Source organism: Rhinolophus sinicus, chromosome 5 (assembly GCF_057876585.1).
Source record: "Rhinolophus sinicus isolate RSI-liver-muscle chromosome 5, RSI-T2T, whole genome shotgun sequence".
NCBI classification, from domain to species: domain Eukaryota; kingdom Metazoa; phylum Chordata; class Mammalia; order Chiroptera; family Rhinolophidae; genus Rhinolophus; species Rhinolophus sinicus.
This window is the reverse complement of record NC_142505.1, coordinates 108,395,175-108,418,623: the sequence shown is the minus strand read 5'-3', so window position 1 is coordinate 108,418,623 and position 23,449 is coordinate 108,395,175. Positions and strand designations below refer to the sequence as shown.

Genomic DNA, 23,449 nt, shown 5'->3' with positions numbered 1-23,449 from the left:
TCTGTAGTTTTTAATAAATTCTCTACATATACTTTGTTTTATACATTGAAAATATTTTCTCGTAACATTTAGGAAGTGTCTGGCACACGTTCACTTATCAAGAGGGACATCATTTTTAACAGGTTGACTTAATTGCACACAAACTGCTAAAAATGCCACCAAAGAAAGTCTGTGGCTCTAGTGGCTCCATCTCCTGGAACTACCTGGTGGTGGCTGCCTTCTGAAACAGAGCCGTGCTCAGAGACCCTCTCTAACCACGAAGTGAAGTGATGGAGAAGGGCTGCTCTTCCATCCTTTTCAGAAACACTGGGGACCAGAGTCAAATACCAAGAACCAGCCAAGAGCTGGTCTCATTAGCTTCATGGATGCATCTCATCAAGAGCTGGGAGCAGGCCTTTTACTCCAGTTCCTAATCTGACACCAGCAGATTTATACATCAATAGGAATAATGAAACCAAACTCAAAGAAAAGGACATTTCCTTTCTAGTTCACGGCTCTCAAAAGCAATTTGAAAACAGATTACAGATAGGCCTCACGTGCAGGCCCGTCCCTACATGCCAGCTGTGGCTGTGGGAAGCTGGCTGAGCAGCCCGCAGCCCTGAGAAAGGCAAGTGCTCAAGGGCCTGGCCAACTAAGGCTAGCCCTTCCTTCCAGTGTACCTGCGTCCTTATCTGAAGGGATGCCTGCAACTCCAGACTTAAAGAAGACAGACAGGAAGACAGGAAGACACACACGAAGACACATACACACACACACACCCAGGAATTTATTAGGCAATCTGGTTTGGTCTCATCTTCCAGGTCACGGCCTTCAGCCAGCAATAGAAGGGTAAACAAACCACAGGTTGAGTTTCATCCCTACGAGTTAATCTCAGTCCTTTGATGCTCACGGTTTGCTGTAACCATCTTTCTTATTCCTCACTTTCAGCCTAAGGGATCCATGGTTACTGGGAGCTGTCTTCCTTCCAAAACTAATGAACAATAACTCCAAAGCACATACCTTCCAATCGTGTACTAGAAAATAAATTCCCGACGGCTGTGCTTTGTACCTGAGGGAAGGAAGAACTGTACCTGAAGCAAACAGACTGGGAGCCCCCTGACGTGTCAGCAGACCCCCAACACCCTGCACAGGATGGGGTCGTTGTTGGCCATGTTGCTATCAAAAGGAGTGGCCAAAATTGTATCCAATTTTCTCTTCTTGATGGTGGCAGACTGGGGAGGAAACCACTGCAGCTCATGTTTAGTAAGTTCTTAAAATACATTCCATAAAGTCTATAAAACTATTAAGAAAAAAATTTATTTGAAGATACGAAAGGAAAATTTAGATAGCCCAATAAAGGAAAGAAGTTCCTTTCCTCAGTGGCGGGGACGATCCTCACAGGTTTCCTTGAACAGTGCCAAGTGCTGCGTGTAGGCTTGCGATCACAAGGTTTCAGCTTCCAGCTCCCGGAGCTGTCTGAGTAGCCTGTGTTTAAGGCAGGAACACATCCCATCCACAAGGAAAGCAGCCAGACCAGGACTTGTAACGCTGCTTCTCACATCCGGGTCCCCGACAGCACAGGCTCAGAGCGTGTGTGTCTGAAATGACACCTGACACAACAGGCTCACAGAACTGGCATCTTTTAAAGACGCCCACATCGCTCCGCAGAGGGCTGGACACTTCCTTTTATCTGTCCAATCTGGACTCTAACACCTGTGACCAGGTGGGAGGCACCTGGATGGCAACACCGCAGGACTTCCGCACCAAGACAGTCCTGCCGGTGAGGAGGGGCCGCCTGGCTGCCTCCCACAGGTCGTCTTCTAGGGGTGGGTCACCCCCTCTGGAAGGCTCCTTCCGACCCAGGCACAGAAAGCACACTGCCTGCCACTTGGTGGTACGTGGGCCCGCCTAGCGGATGGGCCGGAATGGAAACGTCATGCCTGAGAGGAAGGTGTGCCCGGGATGTGTGGGCAGGGCGGGATGGGCAGCGGGATGGGCTGGCACGGCCCCGTAGCCCAGCGGGGGCGTGTGGATGTGAGGGTAGAACCCAGGAGGGAGTGCGGCGTGTGGCGACTGCTGCACGGGGCCCGAGATCACCAGCTGGAGCAGGCTGCAAACACAAGGAGAAGCATTAGGAGGCGCGGGTTCGGAGGACGACATCCATCTGACACGCGGCATCGCGGCTGGCCCTGTGCCCTGGACCTGGGGCCACGGGGAACGAGGAGAGAAGACCTGGACATGCGTGGCCCTCATGCGATCGCCAGGAGAGGCACCAACACAGGCACAGAACACGCAGGTTTCCAGACGGGGCAAGTGAGCACCGGGAGGATGGAGGGTGTCTGTGGCCGGCGAAGAGCAGGAGGAGGGTACCAGGGCAGAGGAGAGCGGAGGGGCCGGCAGTGGGAAAGCCAGGGGCTTAGGGCAACAATGCGACAACTGGGAGGGAGGGAACTGAGGAAACCCAGGTGCCCCCGAGGAAGGGCAGCCGGGAATGCAGGGAAGGGGCCCAGACGCAGCCTCAGTGCCTGTGCCATGGGGACCTCTGCCGGTCAGCATCCGTTTAAGCCTCTATTGTCTACACTTAAGAGGGTCGTGACAGGCCCTACAGCAAGCAGGCCAGCAGGGCAGTTTCTGTCATCCTTAATGACCGAGTCCTAACTGAAACCTCAGCAAAGCCACACAAAAGCTGGTACTCCTGATATCCAGAGGCCAGCAGAGGCCTGGCCCAGCCTGACCCACCGCCAGGGGCCCACACCCCTCCCACTCCTACCCAAGGAGCTTCAGACCCTCCTGCCACTTGCTCCGTCACTCCCGATGACAGGCTCCCGGGCTCTGGGAACGTCCCCTTCCACCCACACCCATGCCCCTGCTCATCACACCCGAGGTCTCCACAAACAACAGCGTGCACATCCTTCTTGCCCCAACCCCCTTCTATCCCCATGACACCCCCAAGCCCGGGGGCTGTGCACCTTCTCCAGCCTGCGTTCTCCTCTCTGGTTTGGGACATCAGTAGACTCAATCTCACAGAAATCCTCTGCCCTCCTGAATCCAATGTCATTTCCAATGCCATGGTCCCGTCTGAAACTCCTCGAAGAGTTTCGTCTCGGTCGTCTCATTCTTTCTAACTCCACTCTCCCTACCAGCACGATCAGCACAACCTAACCTTCTCTCCACCTCTAGCTTGCCGGGCCTCAGCCCGCCCACATCGGCTGCCAGCCTGAAACACGCAACTCCCCGTTACGCCCCTAATGGGAAATCTTCTCAGGCCCTCCCCACTTCATCACAGAGGCCTCCTCCTCGCCCTGCCTTTCCCCGCTCCCTGCTCTCCCAGCCTCACCCCCGCAGGGCCGTGTCCCGTGTCTACACCGGTCTCTCCCTAGCACCATATCTCGGCTGCCGGGTCCTGTTCATGCCCATCGTTTGCCCCTCAGCTTCCTTATGCCACAGTACTGGACCGTCCCTGCCACTGTCTTGCTTGGTCCAGTGACAGTCACCACCACCACCCCCCGGCCACTTCCCCCTTGGGTGGACTCTGACTACTGGAGCTCTGAGGGGGGGCTGGGTCCTTGGTAGACTGACCTCACCCCTCCCAACCCCCAAGTACAAAGCCTGGTGCCCCGGGGAGGGGCTCAGGCAATAGACCGAGGGCATGAAGAACAGTGGTGCCCATAGTGGTCAGAAGCTCTTCTGAGCAACGTTTCATTTATGTTACTACTTTCCTGTAACTCTGGGTAAGAAATTCAATCAAAATAAGCAAATAAGTAAATACACTGAAGGAGGGAGTATTCTACAGGCAAAGTTCACGTCGTATGTTTGTTCGAACCGGCACGCCCTGCCAGAGACAGAGGGGTCTCAGGAAGTTTCCGGTCTAGTTGGAAAGACAGTCAACACATAAGAGACGATCAGAAATCAAAGAAATATTCCAAGTGACTGTGTGTCGTCCTTCCTTCCACACCTCAGTGACGTGGAGGCTGGGTTCCGGGACAGGTGCGCCAGGAGAGGCAGCCACCGGCTCCTGGAGAGCAGGGCCCAGGGGGGCTGTTAAGTTCCACAGGGGTTCCAATGGGGATTGCCAGTTATTACACCGAGATTATTATTTTAATGCCCTAAAAACACTAAATATTAAATAAAAGCTGTGCCCAGAGAAGGGAAATGTTACAAAGGGATTATTGCAAGAGGTGCCAACTGACACTGACAATGTCCTCAGATGCCGGGGAATTTTCTTGCAGCCCAGACAAAAGGAGACCAGTGTAGGCTCCTGAGGGAAAGTTGGCCCTCGGGACAAGCTGTCCACTCCACCGACAGAAATAATCTCAAACAGGATCATTTTGTCCAACCTTCCATTTTCCTATCTACCCAGACATCGTTCCCTGCAGAGCTGGACACAGAGGCCCTCAACCACGCACGAGGACATGGGTCCTCTGGCTGCAGCTATCTCACCGGCAGCCTGTGAATTAATATCTGCCCGGTCCTTCGGCCTCAAATTATGCATATTTCTGTATCAGCATGCCACCCGTGCCCATGCTCACTGGCCCTGGCACACACGGCCAGCCAACGCCAGCCTGGGAGCTCTACCACCTGTTAAAGACTAGTGTGACCATAATCATCCTACCAACTTAGTTGGGCAGTTTCATTTCTGTAAACCCTGTCATGGGCACACGGCCATACCCACGGGAGCTCTGCCTTCTGCCTTCAACTATAAACTGGCTGCCAGCTGCCACAATGACTACTCTGAGCGGAGAGGATACTGTCTTCCCACCTAACACAACAAACTTACTAAGTATCCCCTGTGGGACTTCAGGTTGCTTCCAGGGTTTTGCTACTAAGGCTGCATTTGCATGAATCATTTTTGTCCACCAAACTTTTTGCTTCTTAGAGTAAGTGAAATTAATTAGATTAAGCAGAACTCCTAAATCATGGAAATAACAGTAAAAGTGACAGCAGCTAACACTTTTTAGATACTGCATAACAACTACTGTTCTAAGTGCCTTCTGTTGTTTTTACTCATCTAACCCTCACAGAACGCCTATGGCAGAATGCGGGGGAGGCAGCCAGGAGAGGCAGGTACTGCTATTTTCTTGATTTTACAGAGAAGATGGAGGGAGTGGGAGATAAGGAACTTGCACAAGGTCACACAGACAGAAATCAGCAAAGCTGGAATTCTTTCCAGAAGCTGTGTGATCACAGTTCCTGCTTTTCACCACTGTTATCACTACTTTCCCCAAATTATGACAATAACCACCATTTAAGATCGTCCTATGTGCCACAGACCACGCTAAGAAATTTACAAATGTCACCCTGTTTAATCCTCAGTACAACCCCAGGAAGTAGGTGAACCAGAGACCTCATTTTATGAGGGGGACATCGGAGGCTCAGAGACAGGCAGAGACTAGAGACTGCCCAAGCACCACAGGAAACCAGACAGAGCCGTGCTCAGAAGCCGGTCAGTGGCACTCGAGTCAAGGTGCTGGCCTGACGGACGTGCTGTGCCCTAGGGCGGGGGCTCTGCAGTACTTCCCACAGGGCTGTGCAATTGCCAATGTCACGGCTACTGCACCTGCACCAATGTCACCACAAAAACTATGCACGAGGGCTTAGTAAACAGTAAATGACACTCTGAGTTTATTCTGGTTTCTTTCCTTGACTCAGGCCAGATGACCACCCTTTTATCTTTCATTTACTCTCCACGTGGCCTTCCTCTCATGTCGGTTTTGCCATCTGTCCCTTACTTATCATCAGATCCTTAAGAGGTTCTTTATATACAGCTCTAGACTGCAGACCAAGGCAGCCAGGACAAAGGGACCACCCTGCCTTGCACCCCACCTGTACCCTCCACCCAACAGACGTCTTGAGGGGGCACTTACTTATTATGGGGCAGCCTGGAGCACAGCGTTCTCAGGTCCTCTGAAATCAAGGAGATACATAATTAGGAACAGGCTGGAGATAACGTGAAATGTTCATGACGTTCTTTCCGAGCATGCTAGTGAGATAGTAAGAGTGACTGATACCACACTTTCCTAGCACTGTTAGAAACTATATTCTCTTTTTCTTCAATTTTTGCTTTAACAAACTAGGCCCCAAATAGACTACATCACTTAAAAAGGGGGCAACTGTATTGCAATTTGTCGGCTGGCTGGGAAAGGCCCACAGGCAGGGCTCTCGGGACGCAGATCAGACTCATGAGGCCTTCAGAGCATGAGAAGAGGGAAACCCATCAGCAGTGACCACAGCTTGGGGCCACAGGCAGCTGCCGGGAGCCAACAGATAAAAGGCACACACAGGTGTGTCGTTAGCACCAGCTCATCCTCCTGGGCACGTCCCAGCATTGAAATGCAAGAGGATGAAGGAAGCCTCCAAACAGGTGATGGCAATGTCTTCTGCACTTCAACATGTGCACTTTACTTTATGTAAATTACGCCTTAATAAAAAAGGACTGCAGAAAAATAAGAAAAGATTCCCTAAGAGGAGAGCTGTAAGTGATTATCCACACTCGGCAAAACAGCCAGGAGACACACCAACATCTAGTCATGGAGCGCTGCCTGGGTGTGTCCTGTGATGGCCCCTTGCTTCCCCATGTTCACTAAGAGGAAAGATGTCCTAAAAGAGGCAGAAAACAGTACTTGTCCAGGAGCCCCTACTTTCTTGCTGACAGGTGGTGGTGTCCCCGCCCCAGAAAGGCCAGGGCAGGAAATCACCCACCTCTTGTACACAGCAGGGCCCCAGAAGCCATGGCCACCTGCAAAGCCTGTGCGAGCCGGTCCAGGGAGAGCTCGATCTCCTGGGAGGCGTTGAGGGGGTTCAGTTCATCGGCTAATCTGTTGATGTCCTCCACCAGCGGGACCATGTGGTCAAATAGGACGAGCCCCAGGCGTCCGTAGAGGTTCTTCTCGGTCAGGTGCACCTGGAGCATCATGAGCACCTGCAGGACGCTGAGGTGGAGCTTGGAGAACAGCAGGTGGGCGTCTCTGTCCATCACTCCCGAGGCCTGTGCGACTTTGGTAGGGACGTGGCCATTGGACAAGGACGGCTTCTTTCTCCTTTTATAAGCCAGAGGGGCCTTCACGCACCAGCGGATCAATCCAGTGAGCGGGGTGAGCTCTAAAAATCCTATGGGGAGATTTGCTGCGATCGGAGTATTTAAAAAAGTGATGAGAATCAACCTTGGGTCCTCAAAAATCCAGGTGACAATCATTTCAAGCAAGTCCAGGGGCGGGATGACATCATCTGCAAAGACACGTTAAGGCAGGAGGTTTTTCAGCCCCGTGACAAGCAGACGGAGGGGAGACGCACCCCTAAGTTCAGTCCTTGCCACCTGCCACTCAGGACGCCTACTCCTGTGCTCATCCATTTCCTGTCTCCTGCCCTGGAACACGCCCTCCATGAGGCTGACTCGCCTGCGTCAGGGTTTCACCCCCGGTGACAGGACGGTCAGGCCCGGGAGGGCTCAAGGAGTATCTGTGAACTCCACAGCTCCCTACAACTCCTTATGCCTCGCAGAACCTTCATCCCATGTGTCACTTAAATAAAATTCCACACTTTTTATGTCTAAAACTCCCACCACATTTCATTCCTTCCTTGGTGACTAGGCTTCATCCCTGTGTCTGGTGTTTCCTCCAGGGTACATGACAGCTATAGTGGCCTTCACTGATCTGTCGGCTGCCAAGGGCCATCCCAGCCCCAAACCTGGGGCCCTTGTCTAAGCAACAGCCTGACCTCTTGTGACCCCTAGGAACTGGCACGCTCCATGGCCTAGACAGAGAACAGTGATAAAAACAAATGTTGACATTTATTTTGGGCTTACCGTATTCTAGGCACTGGTCTAATTCCTTTACACAGATTAATACATGCAATCCTCAAACAACCCCAGGGGAAACTGAGGCACCGTGATGTTGAGTAATTTCCCTAGGACTCATCAAAAGTATGTGGTGGGCCCAGCTGTGTCCCCGGGTCGCATGGCTTTGAACCATGAGGATACACTGCCCATCCCAGGATTGGCGTGCAATGCCGTTAGGTGGCTGTGCACGGGAGTGGCTCACCAGCATCCTGTCTCTGGGTCTGCGCACCTCTCAGCTCGTGACAGAGCCCCAGCCAGGTTGCTGAGGTCCAACACCACGCGTGAAGGAGAGTGAGGGGTGTGAGAGACACATGTCAAAGTAAGGTTCCTGACTGCTCTTTCTGAGGTCACACTGGCCTTTCCCTGAGAGCACGCCTATCCATTGTTGTGGTGTGAAACCACTGTCCCCATCCCCGGTCCAGCAGGAAGCAGCTGTGTATGCTTCCTACCTGGCAAGATGCACAGTGGGCAACCCTATGTCTGGTCCTTCGTTCCCCGAGACGTTACTGTCTGGGAAATGCCAGTCTCACACCCACTCCTCAAACATACCCTACCCCCCAAATCTAAGCTGAGGGGACTCCAAGAACCTGAAGGCAGTGTGTGCATATGTGCTCTGATGCGTACATGTGAGTGTGTGCACTTGAGAGTGAATAATCCCTACGGCTTTCCTACTCATGGACCTAAGTTCTCTGCACCATTCAGACAAGAGGAAGTTCTATTTGGTTTGGTGAGTGCTTCCTTTTTGTGGTTTTTGAAGGCACAGACTCCCCAGGAATGCTCTCCTGTTACAGGTGCACCCAAGAAAAGCATCAATCACCATTCTGACAGCGGACTCCAGAATGATGTCACTACCATGTGCCTGCTGGTTGCCGTATCTCCAAATTTGTCAGATTGTAGACATTAAACATGCAAGCTTTTCGTATGTTAGTCACACCTCAATAAAGCGGTTTAAAAAGAAAATACTGACACATCAAACAGGTAAACTGGCTAAAGAGAAAAACACCACGTCTCACATCCATTGTAGAATGTCAGTGGTATTCTCTGAACAGCATTTCCTTTTCCATGTTAATGAACCCATTCGCAATGTTAAGGCCCATTTCTGTCCTTGCTGGCTGGAGTAACGGATGAGTGACAGGGTTGCTAAGATGCTGTGCGCTTGGGTTGGCTGAGTCGTTCCTACAGGAAAACCAAAGGCCTGAGTACTGTTCCCAACTAGTCACAGCTCTTAGGAAGCGCAGCACGCCAGGGGAAAACCCCCAAGGGGCAGGGCACCGCTCATAAGACTCCCCCCATCCGAGCGGCAGCCCCAACGGGAGGAAAGTATGGAATCAGCACGTGAATATGACGGGCACTTGAATGTTCACACTGTGTCCACACTAACTTTCTCTAGAGAACTAAAAAGTCTAACAGAAAGAAAACACAGTGACAAGTCAAAGGAGAATCAATCATAATCAGGTGCAGGTGGGAGGCTAACGCTGGACTGACACAGGGGCAAAGGCTGCTGCACGCTGTCAGACCAGGACGTGCTGTCCTGATTCTCCTTCTCAGGAGATTCATGCTCAAGTACTTGGTACGTGACATTGGCAGCAAACTCTCAACAGTTGGGGAAAAAATATTTGTGAGTGAGTGTGTGTGTGTGTGTGTGTAGGTGGGAGAGAAAACAGAGAAGAGGGAAGAGAAAGAATATATTGTAAATTTTTAACAATTGGTGAATCTAGGTGAGAGAGATATGAGTGTTTGTTGTGATATCCTTTCACCTTTTCTGAAGTTTGAAAAATTTTCAAAATAAAGAGTGGGGGATGAAAAAGCAAGTGATGTCTAGGGAAAAAGTTGCATTACTTCCAGACACCAGGCCCTATCTTGTTGGGCTGTCTGCCGCTTGGATCATTCTGGATCAGGCAACTGAGAATCACTAAGGAAAGTTCCCTGTTAGCAAATTCCAGGCCGCCCATTCGTTTAGCTTTCAGACTAAAACATACTTTTCAGAGAAAAAAAGGCCAAAACTTTCACTGGACATTTCACCTGGGTGTTCACTGGGGAAAAAACTGGCCATCAGCCGAAGCTTCTTTAATCACAACAACCTATTTAAAATTTACCTGACGACAGGTCATAAAGCGCAGTGACGGCAGTTATGAACTGGCAGCAGAAGCGAGGGCTGGCGCTGAATATCTGCTTCAGCGTCTGCACGGATCCTGGTACCAAACAGCAGTAGTCATCCACCAGGGCTCTGGCTAACCTCACACAGTAGACCACAGGCGTCCGCTAGAAAGAAACCACAGTCCACGTAACTACAGGTGTCGTGAGCTAGTACACTAGCAAGCTCATATACCTGGTGAAGACCACCACAACTGGCAGAACACTTCCAGGAGGGGTGAAGATCTTAACAGCTTCCTTTGAAGCAGGGCTTGGCAAACTAAAGCCCACAGACCACATCCATCCCACCAGCTGTTCCTGTAAATGAAGTTTTATTGAAACACAGCCTTGCTCATGTTTGCCTCTTGCATTACAAGGGCAGAGCTGAGGAGCTGTGACAGAGACTGTGTGACCTGTGAAGCCGAAAATACTGCCCTTTACAAAAAAAAGCGTAACGACCCTTGCTTTGAAGTTTACCTAGAAAAGTTCAGTTCTGACTTGGGTGAGGAAATAACTTCTGCAACCCTGTAGGTGAGACGCCAAAGGTGAAAAGTAACAGCTGCTGACACTTTAGAGAGATTTAGGAGAGTCTGTGAACTATCACATGATGTAGAGCAGTGCTTCGTCCATTTCTCTTACAGTCCCATGCTCTTACAGGTTTCCATAACACTTTCAGTCCCCATCACCACCCTCCCCTGCCTTTTTCCTTCCCCCTCAGATGCTGATCTGTTACTGCCACGTTCAACAGCAGCTCAGGATGCTGTAGTTCCAGGGCCCCAACGTGGCCTGCAGGGGGAGCTGCAAGGAGACAGCAGGCGAGATTGTTCATTCAGGCTGAACTCTGCCCACAACACCACACCAGCCACCTCTGCCTTTCTTCAGGAGGAAGCTGCAGCCCCTCGCCCCAGTGTGGCAAATCCTGACCCAAACACCTTGAGCCCCTGTCCTTTCGTTCACGTCTGCTTTCATTTTGCCAAAACGCCAGCATAACCATATCAGGAGAGATAAAAGGAAAACGATATGACGAATTACAAGAGGCTAAACTTGATTTCACTAGGCTGTCAAGGGATAGAGGTAATCTCGAGGTTAAATACAACATGATTGATTCAGATGCCCCAGAAATCACACTGGTGAGAATTAAAGCGGATTCTGAAATTTACCTGTGTACTACAAAGAACAATTTCTTTTTGAGAGCCAAAATTTAAGGATAAACAAGATTACAGGAAAAACATTTAAGTACATTGAAAACAACCTGAATGGTTTCAAGCACTTGGGAATGAAGCAGGTTTGTGAAACTGAATGCGGTCAGTTCTGCTGGCAGAGCCGAGGATCCTCCGAATCAAAATGTTGAGTAATAATTACTCCAAATGAACTACCAAATTTTCAAAGACTTTGAGTAAAAAAAAGAAGCAAAACAAAATGAATCTTCCAAAATACCACCTAACACGGTATCTACTGTAAATATACATTTTTTTCTTTGATGTTTAAAGACACTCTAGAAGGCTCCTATGTCCATATCCATGAGAACAGCCATCTACTTTGTGATGTCACCCTGGAACAACTCACACGCTTACTGACCTAACTGTAACAGGCAAACAATCTGACACATAACGATCTTAAAACAAACAAACAAACACACAAAAATTCTTCCTATCTCAGGCTGCATGGTTGTTTTCAAAATCCTACCTACGATTTTCAAGTAAGAAAAATGATTTTTCACTGGTTCTGAAAAAGGAGGCTTTCTTTTTTTCAATTCATTTACCATTATGAAGTACTGATTTTTCAAGAAAGGTTACTACCTGTATATAAATACAGGTCTGGGGTATCAGCACACACAATAGTGACATCAAGGAGCTATGACATGGAAAAGGCCTCTCAAGAAAGTCAATTACTTGAAAATTCCTGACACTAAGCTCCTCTTCAGAGACTCCCAGGAAAAGGCTATTTCTGGAGAAGTACCTGGAGCCAGGAGGCTGCACACTCCAACACTGGGATTCGACACACAGCCACTGCCATGGAGACCAGTTTTCCCAACAAGCTCATCCGACTGTCATCGGCTTTGTTCCCTTGGGGGCTGAAAAGGGATGAGAAAATAATCTGCCGGACAGAGTCCTTGGTTTGCTCCTGGAAATAATTGCACATGATTTCAAGAAGTTGGAGCTCCTGAAGTGAATTCAATCTCTATAAAACAAATCCAGGAGAAGCGATGAGAAATTCGGTTTTAACGTGCATATTAATTAACACAGTAAGAAAACAGAAAATATACTATTTCCCCCAGGGTACATTTCACCCCTCTAAAGCACAGGTGCCAGAGAGTAGTTCTCTACTGATAATCCCAGGAAAAGTCATTATATATCATTATGCATCATCCCGGAGGACTCAGAATGACCGACAGAGGTTTGAGACTCTCGGTAACAAGCCTTCAAAGTCTCTTCCTTCAACACCATTGAGACATGGCTGTCACACGCCGGGCAAAACAGGCATACGGCTGAGCAACGCTCAGGACTCCAGACAAGTAGGCTACTGAAGGAGCAAGGCCAAGGGCGAGAACGGAGCCCCCGACAGGAAGGGCGTTTGTGGTTCACCCAACACTTGTCACCCAGACGGGGATAAAAAGTGCAGGAGTGTGCAGATCCGACCGCGGTCACCCCGCCCTACGGTCTGCCCGCCGCACCTTGGGCTGCGCGCCGCGCTCCTTGGGCACCTGGAACACGAACTCCTCCAGCAGCTCCACGGGGCCCTTGTCCACGATGGGCAGCGGCGCACTCTGCAGCTGGCTGCTGAAGTAGATGTCCAGGTGGTACAGCACCTCCTTGGCGGCGCTCAGCGCATCGCGGCGCAGCAGCGAGTGGCGGATGTCGCTCATGGTGCGGCCGCTGCAGCCCGGGGCACCGGGAGCGCGTCGGGACTTCCGCCCCGAGCCCCGCGGACGCGCCCGCCGCCCTGGAGACAAAGAGGCCGCGACCCGGCCTCCGCCCGCTGAGCCAGGCCTGGGCCGCGGCGCCCGCCCGCCCGTCGCTAACCGCTCAGGTCGGCTCAGGGGGCCATCTCCGCCGCCAGCCCGAGGGGACCCCAGGTGTGCGACTGCCGCACCACGAAGAGCCGCGGGAGCCCGACGCCGCGGAGCCGAACGGCGGCGAACGCCGAGCGCGGCGACGGCGGCCCGCAGGGGTCAGGCAGTCCGCGTCGAGGGCCCGCTCTCGGGAGGGCGCCCCCTGGCGGCTCAGCCCGCGGACGCGGAAGGGCGCCGCCACGGCCGCAGGTACGCGCCGCCGCAGGCCACGCCCCCGGGCCACGAGACCGCCTTCCGACCACCGGGTCTCGCGGGTCCGAACCGCCGGGCTGGGGTGCCACAGCCACCAGCGAGGGCTCGTTGGGTCTCGCGCTCCCCCGCAACCTCGCAAGGCAGGGCCAGGCTCGCTCTGCTCCCTCTGCCCGGGGTCAAAGCCTACAGGTTTCATTTCACCGTGCTTTCCTACTGGTAAGGACTGGGTGGTGGTGAGGGCCCAGGCTCAGGCCTCACCATCCATCTTAAAGATTGTATCTAGTCTGAACTCACGAGGTCGCAATGACAAATGATGCCTCCCTACCCGACTGCAAGGTCCTGTCCTCAGAGTTCCTATTCCCCAACCCCCTTCAGAGTGGCCTGGGAGGGCCATGGGAATCTTAAGTGTCCAGCTCCTAAACATTCTCCACTTTCTAGGAATCTCTTCTCCTGCATTCCTCTCTCTGTACTGAATTAACTGAGGGGTCAGTTTGGGATTTTAAAAATAGGGCAGAAAAGACTTGAATATGGCCACAAGAGGCCAGTGGAGGGCCGGCGTGAGGCCACAAGTACAGAAATGTGACTCGTGTAGAAGATCCATGCAGGCCCAGGGCAGGCCTGGGTGAAGACGCCGGGTATAAAGAGAGGAAAAAATAAAAAAGCCAAAGCCTTTCCCTGGGAGAGATGGGAAGGGCATCAAAGTGGCACAGCCAGGCACAACTCCAAGTCCCTTACCCCTCCTGCACATCAGGGGACAGAGTCATAAGGCCCATCCTGTCCAGGAGCCTAGAGGGTAGAGTGGGAGACCAAGGTCAAGTGGAACCTCTGAGAAGCCATATCTGATCGTCTTGGCACCAGGACTTCAGAGAAGCTCCGTTCCAACAGGCTAAGTGAACAGATGATGAGCCCGGGGGATTTCTGTTAGGCACTCAGTACACACTAGTTTTCCTTTCCTGAACCACTAAAAGCTGATTTATAAATACACAGCAGAAACTGGAAAAAAAACAAAAAGACGAATGCTTAGAAAGTATCCATATGTATAAATAAACATATACTATATTTAAAAGGCAGTAACACTCTTCCCATTCTTATTTCTTCTTTCTCTCATAATGTACAGCAGCAGGTAGAAAGATCTCTCTAAGGTTGCTCCAAAGCCCGTGCGAGTGAATGTTCCGGTAGACCTGAGGCTCTGCTGCTGGGGGCCGGGCCACATGGGGGCAATGCTGGCACCAGGCCCGGTCACCTCTGTACCACTCGTTAGTGGTCTGGTTGGTGGCAGCCAGGTATAAGGCAAAGCACAGGTAGCCGCCCAGGAGGAAGCTCAGCAGCAGGACAAAGCCCACCAGGAAGACAATCCTTGGGAAGGTCAGGAACAGGTACTGGGGGCAAAGAAGAAGCAGCACGTTAGGCGCTGGGCTATGACACAAGTAAGGGTCAGCACCCACCAGCCCTGGTCTGGTCCACAAGACCATCAGAGCTGCCTCCCCAGCTCACCCACTTCCGTGCACATCCGGCCCCCAGAATACAAATCAAACCATACACAGCACTGACCCGGGAAGAAATGCTAGTGTGTACACGAGTTTAATATGGAATAAATGAAGTGTGTACACTGAGGGCAAAGGGAAAGGATATTCGGGATGGTGCTATGGCAGGTGGCTATTTATAAAATGAACAAAGACAGAGATGCAGATCTTAGTTCTTGCATCAAAATGAAGTCAAGATGGAAAGAAGAGATCACTCTCAAAATGAAATGACTACAGGGGTACATCTATAGCCCCTCTTTCCAAAAGAAACAAATGTCCATCCACGAGGAAGAGTAAACCTCTGGGAAAGTCATACTGTGGAAAAATAAAGAGCTGTTAAAATGGGGTAAATTCCTATGTACTAATTTGGAAAAGATGCTGGTAATATATTGTCCAATGAACAAGACAAGATGCAATGATCACAACGGACCCTCTTTCTGTAAACACAAAACTGACCCTAGAAGGTATGTGGGAATATAAACAAATATAGGTATACACATCAAAATACAAAAGTGGTTGCCTCTAGGGAATGCAAGTGTTGGGAAGGGAGGAGAGGGGTATAAGTTTTCATTTCATTTTATTTTCAAGATGTTTTAAATTTTCTTCCCCTCCCCCCGGTTTTGAGATCTAATTGACGTATAACATTGTGAAAGTTGAAGGTGCACAACAATGCAAAACATAACGATTTCGTATGTATGCATCGAAATGATTACCACCATAAGGTTAGTTAACACATCCAGCCCCTCACAGTTACAAGTTTTCTTTTTTGCAGTGAGAACTTTTAACAGCTAGTCTCTTAGCAACTTACAAGTATACAAGACAGTGTTATCAACTATAGTCACCGTGCTCTACGTAAGAATCCCCAGGATTTATTCATCTGTCAACCAGAAGTTTGTACCTTTTGACCGCCTTGACTTACTCCTCACCCATTTCCCCTTTTCGTTTAAACTTCTGGACTGCTTGAATTATTGTAAGTTATTTTTTATAATAAACAAAATAAAGAATTTTGGAAGAGTTCCAATATTTTTGAAATGGAAAAAAGCAAACAATTATCAAAACTCTTGATGGGGGATATGTTCTAACTCAAGTTACAAAGAAAACAGATCTGATGAGGAAGAATGTTTAAACTTTTTTATACAAAGGAAATACACAAATAGAAAACAAATACAAGAAGGAACTATTATTACATAAAGACCTCAAATCAAAAGTTATTCTAATGTCAAACAGATAAACAGTTGTTAGGTTAGTGCAAAAGTGATTGTGGTTTAAAAGGTTAAAAAAAAAAAAAAATGCAAAAATCGCAATTACTTTTGCACCAACCTAATAAAAGGACGTCATCCACAAAAGAAGGTACACAAATGACTGACAAACAAGTAATCAAAAGTAATGAGAGAAATGCAACTTTCAAAGGGCACACCATGTTTTCTCGTCAAACTAGAGGTGACTCCCACCACCGGCAGCGTCAATGCTTCCTCAGATGCAGTAAAACGGTCACTTACGTGCTGCTTGAAGAACATGGTTTTAAAAAGCAATGTGACGATATACGTTAATGTCAAAAGACTTATAAATGTTGATAATCTGACTCAGGATTCATATATTTTTCAATCTGTCCTAAAGAAACTCCCAAATACAAAACCAAAACCATACACACAGATCACCCATGGCCGAGGGGGAAATGCATTTCGCCAATGGAGATAGCTAGTGGCCACCACCTTAACCAATGAATCAACCCAGGCTTCACAGACCCTAGGTTCTGCCTGATGGGATGCATTAGGAAATACACATCTCTACGTAGGAAGCATTTTTGCCAAGAAAAATGAATCTAATCAAGGCTCTACAACCAACCTTCAGTTTTACATTAATATAGGGAAATAGAGAAATATTAGATGACACAATTAGGAAACAGACAAATCCAGAACATGAGACATTCTAATAGGCAACTAGGCTACTAAATGTCCATTTCATAAAAAAAAAAGTGGGGCATTGTTTTAGACTAAAAAGACATATTAAAATGCGTAATTATAAAGGACTCTGCTTCGAGGAGGTAAAAGAGCTAGGATGACTATAATAAAAAAGACAGAGAACAAGTGTTGGCAAGGATGTGGAGAAATTGGAACCCTCATACACTGCTGGTGGGAATGTAAAACGGTGCAGCTGCTTTGGAAAAGTCTGGCAGTTCCTCAAATGATTACAAATAGAGTTACCATATGACCCAGCAATTCTACTCCTATATACATATAACTCAAGATAAATAAAAACCTATGTCCACAGAAGAACTTGTATACAAATGCTCATGGCAGCATTATTCAAAAATAACCAAAAACTGCAAACACCTAAATGTCCATCAACTGACAACTGGAATAAAATGTGGTCCATCCAAACAATGGACTATTTCTATTTTTCAGCCATAACAAGGAATGAAGTACTGGCTGAACCTTGAAAACATGATGCTCAGTGAAAGAGGCCAGATACAAAAGGCCACATATTGTATGATTCCAATTACATGAAATGCACAGAAAAGGAAAATCCATAGAGACAGAAAGCAGATGAGTGGTTCTCATAGTTGGGGGAGAAGGGAATGGGAATGACTGCTAATAGGTATGGATTTCTTTTTGGGGTGATGAAATATTTTGAAATTAGTGGTGATAGTTCCATAACTCTGTGAATACACTAACATCACTGAATTGTTACTTTAAAAGGGCGAATTTTATGGTATGTGAATTATCAATTTAAAAAGATTATATATCAATATTTTAAAAAAAGGAATGGCTTCATGTTTTTACTGGGCAAACAAATGTCCTTTTCCCAAGTTTGAAACCTGAAGTTAGAAACCTACAGCCCACAACGTAATTACCTGAATAATTACCTGAATAAGGAAGACGGTGTCAATAACCTGGAAGTGTCCAAGGTCATCCACGTAAGTCTCCAGGTACAAGTCTGACAACAGCACCAACCGAACCAGAAACACAATGCTCACAATGGCCATGGTGGCAGCTGAGGCCGTCAACGTCAAGAGGTAGATGAGGAAGTACCTGGCGTTCCAGGCCCCGATGCAGTTGTTCACCCAAACACAGTGATGGTCAAAACGGTGCACACACCGGTTACACACACCTGCACAGAAACGGGGCAAGTCACCACCCTGGATTGGTCCTTGATGAGACACTGACACCATGCACACCTACTGACGTTTTTAAAACTGACCACGGAAAGTATGAGCTGGAAAAATGGCAGATGCTGTCACCAAGCTTTTAGAACTGCAGTGTCCAAACAGTAGCCACCAGCCTAGCACCATGTAGGTACTGAGCACCTGAAACGTGGCTACAAGAAAAACTGGAAAGAATACTTTGTGGATATGGATAAACTTACAGTTGTTTTTCAATTTGTGCAATGCTCCTTTTGAGGTCAATGTGAATAAAAATGAGGTGACACAAGAGTTAGTGACTTTACTTAGACAAATAGTTTCAAAACTAAAGCTTTGGCTTTAAAGTCAAATCAATACTTCTGAAAAAGATGAACCATTATGTCAATGTTGGTGTGGGTATTAAAGGAAAATGACTTTCTGCTACTTCTTCAGTGACTGAAAAATGTTTAAGAATGTTTGGAATAGCTTGGATATGTGAATCTGCTCTTCCATCTGCAAATTTCATGATCAAGTATTTCCAATGAAAATTTAGTGTCGAGATTGAGATGTGTTGTAAATGTAAAATACACATCAGATTTCAAAGACTTAGTATGAAAAAGAGAATATAAACTAACCCATCAATGATTTTTTAAAAAATATCGATTACATGTTAAAATAGTATTTTAGATATGTTAGGTTGAATAAAATATATGATTAAAATTAATTTCACCGATTTCTTCTTCTTTTTGTAATGTGGCTATGAGAAAATGTAAAATCATATATGTGGCCCATACTGTGTTTTTGTCGGACAGCACTAGAGTCCTGGCAACTCCCCAGAAGAACAGGTGCTGCCAGGAATGAAATCTGCAAGCACAACATCCTGCACAAACATCTCTTGAGCAGCATGCCCTGCCACGTGGCAGAGACCAGGCTGCCCAGGACGGAGGGCTGCCCACTGTACAAGAGCCCAAGACCTCACCACCAGTCATCTGAAAGAAACCTCTCCAAGCAATGGCTGCCCCATGTCTGGGGGACAAATGGCCCTGCTTTCCGACTTATGCAATATTCCCTCACAGATGAAGGCCGCGTGTCTACTGTGAGAGGGTGGGACTTGGCAGTTGGGGCCATACTTACCACAGTGCTTGGATCGCGCTGGTTTCCTTAAATCACAAGTGGGGCACCTCATGTTCTTTGGGAACATGACTTCATCGAATTCATAAACTTGAAGAAACAATAATTCGTTGGCTTTTGTTATGGTGCCTGAAAAGAGTAAGAACACATGTCAGTTTTGGGCAATACAGTGGACTAGATATTCACAAAACCTGTCCTGACACAGCACAACTAAAACTGCTAGGTTTAATATTTTAAATAATTCATTTTAGAATTTTTAAGAGCTTTATTAAATTTCAATGCATAAAAACAATTTACCCATTTAAAATGTATAAGTTACTGGTTTTTAGTGTATTCACAGAGTTGTGCCACCTTCACCACAATTTTAGAACATTTTCATCGCCCTAAAAAGAAATCCCTTAGCAGTCACTCCCCATTTCTCTCTAATCCCTAAGCCCCTGGCAACCACTAATCAATATGTTCTGTCCCTATGGATTTGTGTTTTATGGATACTTTATATAAATATTTGTTTTTTTTGTATCTGGCTTCTTTCATTGAACACAATGTTTTCAAAGCTCTTCTATGTTGTAGCGTGTGTCGGTACTTCATTCCTTCTTGTTGCTGAATAATAGTCCATTAAATAGATATACCACATTTTATTTATCTATTCATCAGTTGATGGACATTCAGTAGTGCTTCAAGGACAGGAAAGGTTAAAAGTAAAAGAATGGCAGGAAAAAACGAGCAAATATCAATCAAAAGAAAGTATAATAATATCAATATCAGACAAAAGAGACTTGAGACCAACGAGTATTACTAGTTACAGAGGCTCATTATATTTTGTAAAAAGATTCAAGGAAGAAATAATACTAATTCTAAACCTGAATGCAACTAATAATAACATACATATAATATACATACTCATACACATTAGTTTCAAAATGTGAAGCAAAAACTAACTATAAGGAGAAATCTTTCAAATCTACCATCACAATGACGTAACACACCTCTTAGTAACTGACTGATCAAACAAACAAAAAAATTACTATGAACATAAAAGATTTGAACACTATTAACAAATTTGATCTAATGCACTTGTACGGTTCTCTGTACCCAAGAACACATTCTTTTCAAGCACACATGCCCAGGCATAATGCGAATATCAACATAATTTCCAAAAGAAATAGTATCCTACACAACCATAAGCTCTATATGTAACACAATTAAGTGAAAGTATCAAAAAATTAAACTAAAAGATTTGTATGGAAAAATTTAAACAGTTCTAAATAACTGATGGGTCAAAGAAAAAAATAAAATTAGAAAACACTCAAAATTGAAAGATCATGCAAACACGATATATCAAATCTTTTGCAAAGTCCTTAGAGGGTCACTATTTATTTGTAGCACTAGCGGTAAGACTGACAGTTCAGTGGTCACCACTCTACACCAAGAGCCTCAACTTACCAGGATCAGTTACACAACTGAGGGTGAAAAAAAAAAGGTTTACAATCAGCAGCAGATAGGGCAGAAAAAGGTAATACGAGGAGAACTGCAGCTCTTGACAGTAGCCAAATATTTCCCAGGTGTATTCAGTATAAACCATCCCTTGCAAGATGAGGTGCAGGATAATGAAGGTGTGGTTTCTGAAAGGAAATAGGAACATGGCTTGTTCATCATGGGGGTTTCTCCACGAAGAAACCATGCAATACTAAGGAAAATTAGCCAAGGGCCAACTACTTCCTTTGGGCTTGAGATAATAGTAAGAATTACATGTGAAACATTTCACCTAGTGCCTAGCACATAGTAAGTACTCAATAAACGTTACCTGTTTTCATCTCAATACCAGAGATGATCATTGAGATCTCAGTAGCAGAATAATAATATTTCTTTTTACAGAAATGCATGCCAATATTTTCCTCCTCTTTAAATACCTCTATTTAAAAGTAGATATGTCTAACCCCAGAGAGAAAAGGCAGATTATCTCTGAGTAGAGGTTCAAACCCAGGACTCTCGATCCTTTGCAGCATCCTTCCCCGTACCATGCTGAAAACCACAAGGCGCTTCCTGAAGCTATAGGACAGCAACAATTAACAAGGAGATAATATTTAACTCTGAAATATAAATACCTTGTATGAAAGAGGTAATGAAGCAATCCTAGCATGGCTCTCTGAAGGCATTCTGGAATTATACAGGAAAATATCTGAAACAAAAAAAAAAAAAAAGAAAGGTTCGATTTCATTTCTCATCCCCCCCCCCCCCCCCCAGCAAATCAGAGGCTTCATGTTCAGTTGGCAATGCTGGTGACATTAAGTTGTGATGCTGCATATGGGCAGAGAAGAAATTTAAGACAGAACAGAGAGGAGGGCTTCCCTCAGCTGACTTTCCTTTGCTGCCAATTCCATTTCTACCCTGATCCCAAAGAAGGAATCATGTCAGGGTTTTCAGGCAGAGAGGTGAACAGAAGGGGTGGATTAAGTAATGCTACTGCAAACGACGCGCCTTTCCCTGCCTTGAGTTCCATCTTAATTTCCAAGGTCCACCTCCAAATCACTGGCCATTAGCCCAGGTCCCTCCCAAGTCAACTCCTTCCCAAGGGCTGCCCATCCCAATTTTGCTCACTTCGATCCCTGGTGGAGCGTTGGCAGCCCAATGCCTAGCTTTCTGCTCATATATCCCCCAGTTCACCCTTCAGGCCCCACCAGACAGGCACTGCTCATATCCATGCCCAATTATACGCATCAAATCCAGAGAAAAATAGCTAACCTTGAGAATGCTGTCTTCTCTCAAAGCATCATCAGAAGATTAGCTTCAACAACAAAACCCCAGGGAGAGAGGGAGGGAGGGAGAGAGAGAGAGAGAGAGACTTTCGAATATACCCCAACTGCCATAAATGAAACAAGTGAACAAATGAATAAAAATGGCATCTCTTTTTCATTCTGTCAGGAAACTGCTGAGCCTTTTTAGACAGGTGGTATTCAAAATCCAGTGGTCTCATTGTTACCTGTGCACCTCCGCTGACCAGGCCTTTCAGGTAATGGGTTTTGGAGCAGATGCAGATCATAACACTACCAACCAGCACCAAAGCCAAGTAGAACAAGAAGAGAACTAGGAAGTCCATCCTGGGGCTACAAAGGAACAGAAAGCGTATGTGACTATGCTGTTCACACAGTATAACATCAATACAGGACACAGTCTCAGACATCAGCTCCCTAAATGGCTCCCAAAACAGAATTCATCAGCCCTTAAGCACACACTGCCTCTTCAGTTGGACCTCCCAGAAGGTCTTGAGCTCTCTCTCTCTCCTTCAAAAGCTCCCTAATCAAACCACCGTGGTCTGCTCTGGGGCATTTCCTATTTAAGCCCAAAATAAAGTGGGGAAGAATATGCAAAATGCGTCCATCTTGCATCCCCCAGGCAACAAATCGTATTTTTTTTACTTCCTTAAATATAAATAATCACAGACATTGATACAGAAATGTGGCCAAAAGTAACTGTTGACAATGCTATTGGAACAAGCATCCCCTAGAGGCAACCAAGGGCCCAGGATCAGGCATTCCGTCCTATGAAGTGATGTATTAATACAGGCCTGTATTAAGAAATTGGTGATGGTTACTTATGGCCTTAGCAAGTGATGCTGGCCAGGCTTACAGTTGAGATAACCAAACTAGAAACTATTCAGGAGATAAGACAGAGGAAACAAAGAGCAGCAATACTCACGAGGTGATTCAGGTTCCCCAGCCTACATATTTCTCATGCCTGGATAATTTTCGGCCTGGAGTTCTGGCATTCCTCCTCCCAACATTCACGAGAATTCAAACTTCATCTCTGGCGCAGTGGCATGCGCCTCGCACAACAGGTGACACGCAAAGTTGCAGGAGACATGGTTCCTCCAGGAGGCTGAATCTGGCTGCAAAGATAGATCAATTCAACACTCCCATAACAGCACTCACATAATAGGAGTCAGGAGCGGAAAACATAGTGGAAAAGAATTTGCAAGTCGGGGGATGATGAGACCCCGCAGAGTGAAAGGGTTTATAAGACTTAGGCAGAAAAAGCTAATTAGAAAAAAGTAAGCTGGGGGCCTCGGTCACTGGTGTCTGTACCAATCCCGGAGGTGCCCACGCTGGGGACTCGACAGAAGGGCCTCCCGGAAGCTACACTCAATCCTAGGGTCTCGGCGGGTGGGCCTGGCCGGAGCTTTCCCCGGGAGCGGAACCCAGGGTGGGGGGCGGAGTGCAGAAGGCTCCAAGGGAACACTGGGGACGCCCGGACCCTGGGCGGGTGGAGGTGGGCTGCGGCCCACACACGAGTGGGAAGGGCCGGATAGACAGGGAGACCGGCACTCCTGGGCCAGCGGGAATACCTGGAAGCCCAGCGGGGGCCGCCTTACCTCCAGGCGCGACCAACCGCCAGCAGCGCGGAGCCAGCGCCTTCAAGGGCGCGCCCCCAGGCTTCCGGCGGACCCGTGACGTCAGCACGCGACG

The 23,449-nt window shown here is 47.5% G+C and overlaps 2 protein-coding genes across 3 annotated transcripts; both read right to left on the bottom strand.

Moving 5' to 3' along the window:
- Positions 1 to 1,277: 1,277 nt before the first annotated feature.
- Positions 1,278 to 13,106, bottom strand: INTS15 (integrator complex subunit 15). Its single transcript, XM_019753644.3, has 6 exons — positions 12,621 to 13,106; positions 11,906 to 12,127; positions 9,910 to 10,075; positions 6,679 to 7,203; positions 5,844 to 5,883; positions 1,278 to 2,089 (listed from the first exon to the last, which is right to left on the bottom strand). Exons 1-6 carry the CDS (start codon positions 12,810 to 12,812, stop codon positions 1,888 to 1,890), a joined length of 1,347 nt encoding a protein of 448 aa, XP_019609203.1. The 5' UTR covers positions 12,813 to 13,106; the 3' UTR covers positions 1,278 to 1,887.
- A 1,143-nt stretch (positions 13,107 to 14,249) lies between these two features.
- On the bottom strand, positions 14,250 to 23,448 carry ZDHHC4 (zDHHC palmitoyltransferase 4). 2 transcript variants are annotated; one of them, XM_088798786.1, is made up of 8 exons: positions 23,356 to 23,448; positions 22,709 to 22,872; positions 21,967 to 22,090; positions 21,092 to 21,165; positions 20,430 to 20,608; positions 18,990 to 19,115; positions 17,601 to 17,845; positions 14,250 to 14,590 (listed from the first exon to the last, which is right to left on the bottom strand). In XM_088798786.1, exons 2-8 carry the CDS (start codon positions 22,765 to 22,767, stop codon positions 14,300 to 14,302), a joined length of 1,098 nt encoding a protein of 365 aa, XP_088654912.1. In that variant the 5' UTR covers positions 22,768 to 22,872; positions 23,356 to 23,448; the 3' UTR covers positions 14,250 to 14,299. The 2 variants fall into 2 exon arrangements, with proteins under 2 accessions (XP_088654912.1, XP_019609205.2); XM_019753646.2 differs by having other exon boundaries at positions 22,683 to 22,872; positions 23,356 to 23,413.
- Between the last annotated feature and the right edge of the window lies 1 nt (position 23,449).

Excerpts from the sequence above, each read along its gene's own strand:
- INTS15 (XM_019753644.3), bottom strand. The coding sequence starts at position 12,812 with ATGAGCGACATCCGCCACTCGCTGCTGCGCCGCGATGCGCTGAGCGCC. Across the intron at positions 7,204-9,909 it reads GCTTTATGACCTGTCGTCAG|ATGATGTCATCCCGCCCCTG; the intron begins GTAAATTTTAAA and ends GTGTCTTTGCAG. Across the intron at positions 2,090-5,843 it reads TCCAGGCTGCCCCATAATAA|CCTGCTCCAGCTGGTGATCT; the intron begins GTAAGTGCCCCC and ends TTGTGTTTGCAG.
- ZDHHC4 (XM_088798786.1), bottom strand. The coding sequence starts at position 22,767 with ATGTTGGGAGGAGGAATGCCAGAACTCCAGGCCGAAAATTATCCAGGC. Across the intron at positions 21,166-21,966 it reads TGGTCAGCGGAGGTGCACAG|ATATTTTCCTGTATAATTCC; the intron begins GTAACAATGAGA and ends TTTTTGTTTCAG. Across the intron at positions 19,116-20,429 it reads CAGTTGTGTAACTGATCCTG|GCACCATAACAAAAGCCAAC; the intron begins GTAAGTTGAGGC and ends TACTCTTTTCAG.